The sequence below is a fragment of the Pteropus vampyrus genome, unplaced genomic scaffold (assembly GCF_000151845.1).
Source record: "Pteropus vampyrus isolate Shadow unplaced genomic scaffold, Pvam_2.0 Scaffold7, whole genome shotgun sequence".
NCBI lineage: Eukaryota > Metazoa > Chordata > Mammalia > Chiroptera > Pteropodidae > Pteropus > Pteropus vampyrus.
In genome coordinates this window covers 11,813,279-11,821,995 of record NW_011888788.1, presented here as the reverse complement: position 1 = coordinate 11,821,995, position 8,717 = coordinate 11,813,279, and the positions used below count along the sequence as shown (strand labels likewise).

Below are 8,717 nucleotides of genomic sequence, written 5' to 3'. Positions count from 1 at the left end.
TGAGAGCCTATAACATGCATGGTGAATCTCCTAGCAAGTATTAAAACTTATGATTTCCTACATTTATTTTCCTTTTACTCAATGAGAATTGTATGGTCCTGCTATTCTTCAGAACATGCTTTGTAAAAAATTAGTTAAGAACTATGTCTATACAGTCACAACTACGTTGGGGCAGGTTTTGTTTAACTGAGCATGACTAATGTGGGGTGACTTAATGGATAGATCTGATGTTCAAAAACATTACTCTCCTAGATAATATATGCCCACGAGTGAAAAAAAATCAGTTTGTGCAAAAGAGCATGTAACATGGTGAAATACAAAGTATCGTAGAAAATTCTATTTAAAATCACCAAGTAACTTTTACCAGTGGCTGAATTTTTCCCAAGGTAGTTATCACCTCAAAGTAATCTCCATTTTTTTAGGGGGGTAGGGGGAAGGTTAGATAGCACAATGTATATAAACAGCATGACGTATAAAAACAGTTGTTCACTGACCAACTCTGGTTCACCTAAGCTCTGTGGGACAGCAGAATTAAATATTTATTAAATCAAGTGTGCTCAAATAGCAGTTTTTCTAATGCAAGTAATGATATTTCAAAGGGTATGTTGTACAGGAGTAAGGGTACATTCATATTGCTGAGGCTCCGAATCTTCAGATACCTTCAAAATGAGATGGTAATAAAAAAAAAAAGGGTTTTATAAATATATTTCTAAGGTGCTTTTAAAGACTCGCTATGTTTTTAGCCAAACCATTTGATGTGATACAGTGAGGTAAAGCGATGAAGTTCCAGGAACTGCCTTAGCCTAAACTCAAGCCAGGGCTCCAGAAGGAGCAGGAGTAACAGTTGAATAAGCACTTTCTGGAGTAAGTGATATTTCCATCAAGTTCACCAGCTAGACTTCAGTCCAATTTAGCCTTGAAATTACCCAGTGTGGCCTCAGTATTGCTAGGTACAAGTGAACGGAGGCACAATGCTGTTTTTTAAACTGAGCTAGCGTCAGTTTTTAAAAAGCTGCCAGTTTTATTAGTTTCTTGTAGAAAATGGTTTTGAACTTTACCTTGTTCTAACTAACTATGTTGATGCATAGAATAGATAGCTCTCTTAATCCGAGATTACACTCAGAAAATGTGCCAGATTCGCAGTCTGCAGGAGCTCAAATCACTTATGTACCTTACCATCAGGACTTGTAGAGTTTTCTGTGTCGCGGGAGCCTTCGCTTTTCACAGAAACTCTAGGCGTGTCCTCGCCTTGAGCTGAAAGAATGAAAGAATATAGTCTTTGATTAATAGTGAATTAGAACAGCCTGACTGCCAATTGTTCTGTCACTCTCCATTGCCCTCTTAAATTTAAAAATACTCCTGGGATTCAACTTCTTCTGCAGAAAAAGTTAAAGTAGGAAATAGTGGTTTGAGTTTCTTGAATACTTTAATGCTGTCATCTTCTAAATTCTCAAATTTGTGAAATAATCACATATATATACACAACTTCTCAAAATAGAGATCTGGTAGCATGAAAGCAGGGAAACTTGATTTAATCAGAACAACCTATAATTTAAATTTAGAGAAATTTGTATATATGTGAGTTTATGTAGCTTAACCTTTGAAGGGAAAGAGAGGGGGAAAAAATGAAAAATAAAAACAAAACTTACTTTGCCTTAGACATGCCTAAAAAGAGAAAGATGCATTCTCTTCGCAGTGAGGTTTGTGTTTAAACACAAACGAATGGTTTAATTTGCTTCCCTAGGACACCTTCTCAGATGATGCCATTTTGGATAGCTGAAAATCCGGTCTTTAATTTTCATCGTGATCTCTATTTGCACAGCTTCAGAAGGCATGTCATTCTGTTTGTTGTGACTGAAGCTGTTGCTTGAGTGTAGCAATAAGGGAATGTGTGTGTGTGTGTGTGTGTGTGAGAGAGAGAGAGAGAGAGAGGAATTTTCCAGATAGTCAAAAGGACAGTCAGTGCCTTCTTACTTCTTAGTTAAATATCTATTATGTTTTCACAACTTCAAGGGTCAGGGCATTTGAAAATACAAATACAGATACAGATAACATGCTAGAAAATCCATAATTTCAGTTTCAATTATTTCTGTAATTTTTAAACAGAAGATTAAATTCATTTTTATTACATGAATACTTATCAAGGCTGCATTGTATTAAATTTGATGGTATGCCTGTGAGTGAGAATGAAGCAAGGATGGGAGAGATCCAGTTTATAATCTCTTTCTTTGAAGGAAGATAACTTCAAATACAGAACTTGCACTCTTGGTAATAATGATTTACTGAAGTTTACAATCAAGAAGTATGACTCAAAGATGTCTAATTTCTGAGCCAGGGTAGATAAATGGTAGAGGGTCAATACCTGAAGACATATAAAACAAGAAAGTGTGGAAAGGGCAAGAAAGCCATTTTAGATACGAAGTCTGAAGTTCTGAAATATTTAAGTGGAAATGTCAAACAAGCTTTTGCATCCAGTGTTGAGGAAGAAAAGTATGAATTAGACATGTACGTATTTGAGAGATATCAATATAGAAGTAACATTGATGATGTGAGAGTAGATGAGAGAAATCAGGAAAAGTATAACACAAAAAAGAAAACAAAAAACGACTTATAGGCTCCCAAGCTTTTCAAGGACAACATAAAAGTAACTGTGTCCATGAGTTCTTTCAATTAGTTCTTGAAGATGATGTTAAGGAAGGGAAAATAAAACTTGAAACTTTCAAATGGACTTAGTACCACATTGTATCCTTTCTCACTCTGCCAACTCTAGAAAGTGGATCATTTTTCAATTGTTCAACAACATATTCATTAAAGACACAGTTACAGAAAAAACGCTAGAGAATTTCTCTAAGCTGGGGAGCAGAACATTCTTGCTAATTATGCCTCCAAACACAGAAGTAATAACCTCCAAATGGAAATATTTGACTTTACATAAACATAATAAATTTTTGAATGGAAAAACATACCATAAGCAATGTTTAAAAAAGAAAAATTACAAATTGAGGAAAAAATTTCTACTTTTTATCATAGTCTTTAATACATAAGAACTTCTAAAAATAGAGATGAAAATCAAGAATCTGATAGAAAATTGAGCAAGAAATTTAACAAACAGTTCATAAAAAAATAAAAATGGCCCATAGTCATGTGAAAAGATGATTTACTTGCTAATAATGAAGGAAATGCAAATTAAAATCACACAGAGAAAGGGGTTTCTGCCTAAGGTAGACTAACCCATCTACCAAAAACAACTAGAAACACTGGAAAGATTATGCATGACACTATTTTAAGTTACCAGAGAGACATCAATGCAGCAAAAACTTGAGGAGATGCAAAATGGTGAGTCCAATATTTCGCATATGCCAAAAAGTTAAACTGAAACACCAGAGATCTTATGAGATTTGGAGGGGCCGGGGCAGGAGAGAGGGGCAACACTTAGAGGTCAGAGCACACCAAGAAAGAGTTACCTGATAAGTACCTAGAGTTTTTTTGTGTGTGTGTGGGTTATCTCAAGGGGCAAGAACGAACTTGAAATAGACCAACTCTTTAGAAAAGTGAAGTCCATCAGCTTGGTTTCTCCAGATTGCTGAGATGGATAGTTTTATGTCCTTTATCTAGTACCTCTGCTGCAGGCGTCAGCTTTGAAGAACAGAGTCTTTGGAATATCACGCTAACACACTTTTTCTATTCTACCTTCACTTAAGCCAGGATAAGTAAATATCTCACCTGTTAGCTTTTCTCTACAAGGTCTTCCACTACTTGTGTCTTCTATTTTAGGCCTGGATGCAGCTTTTGCTGCTTGGAGCAGAGATAAAGAAGTTGGGGTAGATTGCTTAATGAATAATGAAGACCAGAATAAAGGTTTCTGATTGCATTCAAAACAAAAACCAAAACCAAAGTCCAACTTTTAATCAATTCAATTCTTAGAGTACAGTGCTCCGCTCTCTTGTACATGCTTCTCAGAAGCGAAAATAAATTCTCTCTGGAAAAAGATTAAAGCACCAAGAGCCCCAAGTAATCTCTACAATATTTTATGCCTAGTGCTCTGCATTCAATAAAAAAGTAAAATTACCTGGCATTCCAAAAGAACAAGAATGAATCATTAAAAACCAAGGGAATCATACAACAGATAGAGACATATTAGAAATCCAGATATTAGAGATACAACTTTAAAATAGTAATTAATGTGTTTAAGAACTGGAAGCCCAGTTAGAGAATTTTCACTGAAAAGAAATTGGTCAGATAACTGAAGACTGTTAAAAAAAGTCAGATATAAATTCTACAGGTGAAAATTGTACAATAATTGAAGTTAAAAATTCAATAGGCGGATTTGGCAGCAATTAGACGCAGCCAAAAAAAGAGATTAGAGCTAGGTTAGAAGAAAAATAAAGAATAAAGTACAGATGAAAAATACCGAAAAGAGTTAGTAGACATATATGATAGGGTCTGTCTTATCTATAATGTGGCAAAATCAATATTTTAAAAGATAATGGCTGATAATTTCCCCCAAATTAATGGAAAATGTCAAACCACTGTTTTAAGAGTGTTAGGATCCACAAACAGAATTAATACAAAGTAAACCTCATGTAGGCCAATCTTTATAAAATTGTTGAATACCAAGGTTAAAAAGATATAAAATTATCTAGTAAATCAAAATCCATTAACTTCAAAATAGTAAGAATAGCATTTATCAATAACTTCTCAATAAAGATAGTGAAAGCCAGAGACAATGCAATGACATCTTGAAAATGTTAAAAGAAAAAAACCTCCAATGTAACATTTCATACCTAACAAAAGCTTCTTTCAAATTTTAATTCAAAATAAAAACATTTTTCATAGAAAAAAGTGAAATTTGTTATCAGTAGACCTACCTTGAAGGAATAGTTTTCACCCTATCCAAAAATAAATTCTAGGTTGATTACAGAACTAACCGTGAAAAGTAACATGGAAAAACACCTTTATACCATTGGGCAAAAATTTCTTACACAGGAAAAACAAAGCACTAACTGTTAGGGAAAGACTGGTAATCTGGAAAATATTAATTTGCATCATTATTTTATCAAAATACACCCTTAAGAGAGTGCAAAATAAGCCAGAGTGGAAAAATATGTTTGTAATATAGGTAATGCACAAAGGACTCGTACTAATACATGAAGAAATCAACATATAAAATAGCACAGGAACACAGGGACTCCAATAGAAAACGAGCAAGACACAAACAGATATGGCACAGAAGAGGATATCCTGGCTGGTCACTTAATTTGGAACAACTTTTACCAAATCTCATAGTATTTAAAAGCCTTGGCTTCTTCACTATTAAAATGACTGTTAAATGTTCTAACTCCTTGTCTAACTCTGAAAAACCATCTGAACTAATTAAAACATAACATTTACTGCTATTTTTTATTAAAAAAAATGATTAATGTGGAAGAAAAATTAATTGACTTAACACTATTTAAACATACTTCCTAGACTTTTTTCTTAAATTTGTTGTTTGTGATGGGATCTGTGGCTGATTCTTCCAGGAAATTTCTTAAACTCATTACTATCAACGGTAACAATTCTGGTGATATTACTATGGAGAAACCTCTCTGACATTGTGAGGAGCTTTCCAATAGTCAGGATGCTAGTCAATTATACAATGCTCAATGACTATGAAGGAGCATAGAAAATACTTGCAAGAGCTGGGCAAGAGAAGAAGGAAGAAGTTGGAGAAAGTATAACTCAAAATGCAAATCGGAAGGTAGTAAATATTTAAGTTTCTGCCCTATGTTTTGTCTTTTCAACTTAATTATTTTATAAAAGAATACATTTACATAAGAACTCTTGAGTTGTGTCACCATATTGAAATAGATTAGCATGAGCTGCAATGACAGAGAAGAAAAACAGAAATCAAGGTTGTAGCTCTATATACTGCTACATTCTATAAGCAGAGTGAAGTATAGTTTGTTAAATCTGCTTTCAAAGACGCTAAAGATGTGTTTGGTAGACATTATTTATTTATTGTCATGAGGGTGCATGATACATGCATGTATATGTGTGCATATAGTATGAACATATGGTTATGTGTGCATGCAGTAGCATATTTATGTGAATGTGTGTGTGTGTGTGTGTGTGTGTGTGTGTGTGTGTGTGGTGTATTAGGAAAGAGAAAGGGGAATGATAGACATTTGTTACTCTGACATACGTGTGGAACTGTTATTATCCTAACGGCTTCTCTCCTGCTGAGCAATGCAACTGAATGCCTCAAAGAAATGAGTCCATTTCACATAGACAACAGAATCTGATCAAAACAAAAATTGCTTCTACAGCCTATTTATTCCAGTTTGTTTGTTCTTCCCCCCATTTTGATTGCTGCTGCTTGAAACACAAACAAAAGGTACATTTCAGGGCTCCTAGCAGGAGATAAAAGATGCTGAAATAGAAATAATCTGGGACATTCAGTATCATTTTCATTTTTATTTACCAACTGCAATTGTCTCCCTCAAAGCCTTGATCATGGTAATCTTTCGTAGGTCAGCTGCATTACAAAAAGTAATAAATGAAGTAGGTTGCATCACAAAGAGAAGATACTGGGATGTATATAGAATGCAATTAACCAGATTTTTAAATATATAAACTTGGAGAGATGTTAGAGGACCCTTCAAGTTTTTCTTTTGAGATATGTGTTGATAATAAACTCCATGCAAGAAATAGAATTACAACTAATTATTTCTCTGAATGTGTAGTTGCACAAGTATGACAGCTGCTACAGAGAGCAAGGCCTGTCTGGCTTTAATTGTACTGATTAAAGAGGTGTTAACCTGAAGCAAACATTCTCGAACCATCAAAAACTTTTGCCATATCTATATTCTAACTTTACTATTAATGTAATGAATTAGATAATTGTTCAGAAATGTTCATTTTCTATCTTTTATTCCCATAAGCATCTTCTTCTCAGTCTCCTGACAACGGACTTGGCCATGGAATTTTCTTTGTCCAATGTGATCTTAGAAATGAGTCAAATAGAACCTTGAAATGCATTCTCTCATACTCCTGACTTTTACCTAAGAAGAACATACTTTCTGGAGCAGCGAATATAAAGGGATTATGACTTGAGCTCAACTCACAGCCTGATGTCCTCCCTGGCTCGGACTTGATGTGGTTGATCCTCATACCCATGAGCAAAAGAATATATGATTGTTATTTTAAACCCCAGGAATTGAAGATGGTTTGTTACACAGCATTATTTCAGTGATAGCTAAAACGCTTAATAATACATTTTTAATTGACTCAATCTTAACATTGCTTCTTAATTTTGTCCTATAGCAATTATAGCTATAGATCGTGAGCTTGATTTATACCAAATTTTTAACACATTATAATAAATATGTTAATTTCTACATCACCTAAAATTTACATAACTACAAATAGTGCATGTATGAAACTTTGAAAGACACCAAACTAATGACTAATGTATACAGATGAAAAGTCTAAACTCTCACAATCCTACTAAAATGGATGATAACTGGTCTTAGAGTTTAGGGCATTTGTCAAATACATTTAATTTACAAGCTCAAGTGAAAAGAGGCTATTATTCCACATGCATAGACATCAATTTATATTCTTTTTAAGCTACTGATTGTTAGTGGGGGATGAGCTTAATTAGACTTTACTTTACCTTTGATTGCCAAGTTCACTTTCTAAGTGTAAAACCCAAGTGCCACCCAAGTGAAAGGAGATCAAAGATCAATTTATGGAGGAAGAACATAATTTCAGTGGAAGTACAACAGGACTTGAAGAGAAGCTGAGTTTCTGTGGTACACTGTGCTGTAATGATACTTCTCTACAAACTGCTCTTTACAGTCAAGTCACTGACACTATTTAAAATTATTTTAGAAGTCACTTTTCAAATCATATGGTTGCAAGAGCCATAAACTAAATATATTTAATTTTGAAAAGAAGATTCCAGTCCCTGGTAATGGAATAGTTTTATCTATCTACATAGCTGCTTGATCAGAACACAGGTTTCACATCCAGGTGTTTTGCAATAGTATGTAAAGGTGCATGGAGTAAACACCTACGCTTAAAAGAAATCATCCAAAATGAAGAGTGACCAAATAAATCAGGTAGTATTTGACAAAGATTTACTACACACTTTCCCTACAACAAATACCACATAATAAACTGTAAGTCCAGTCTCCATAATTTTTTTCTTTCCATTAAATATGCCTTTATTTTGTATTGTTTTATTTTCGTAAATTCCTTTCTTATTACCCATGAGAGAGTCTGAACCTCAGGATTGTCCCTTTCTGGCCACCTTTCTCAGAAGTGACACCATTAGTGAAAGGGGATGGAGTGTAATTCTTTAGAGCTGGGCAAAGGTGGTTTCAAATCTAAGCTCTGGATTTGTTTGTGTGAGGCAAGTCCTGTTTACATCCAGAATCTCAGTTTTGTCATTTATAGATGGAGATAGTGATATCTTCCTCGAAACATTTGAGGATCAAATGAGATAATGACTGACTATAATAAATACTTGATTAATATTTATTGACTGAAACAATGAGTTCAATATTTATTTCTGGATATCTTTTCATCATTGATCCTTAAGCACACAAATTTAGCTGAATCACCTCTCAGTTTCATTCAAGAATTTATCAACCACCCAGGGCTGCTTCCAAGAATGATGAACCCAAAGGGCAGACTGGGCAGGCACCGTAAGCCTGCTAAAGCAAATCCTG

The 8,717-nt window shown here is 34.3% G+C and overlaps 1 protein-coding gene across 1 annotated transcript in view; it reads right to left on the bottom strand.

The window, feature by feature from the left end:
* The window catches only part of MACROD2 (MACRO domain containing 2), a 1,889,795-nt gene that overhangs the window by 10,942 nt on the left and 1,870,136 nt on the right, over nt 1-8,717 (bottom strand). The window contains exon 17 of the mRNA XM_023536764.1: nt 1,177-1,254. Coding sequence (XP_023392532.1) covers nt 1,177-1,254 — 78 coding nt within the window. The remainder of the gene's footprint in view (nt 1-1,176; nt 1,255-8,717) is intronic.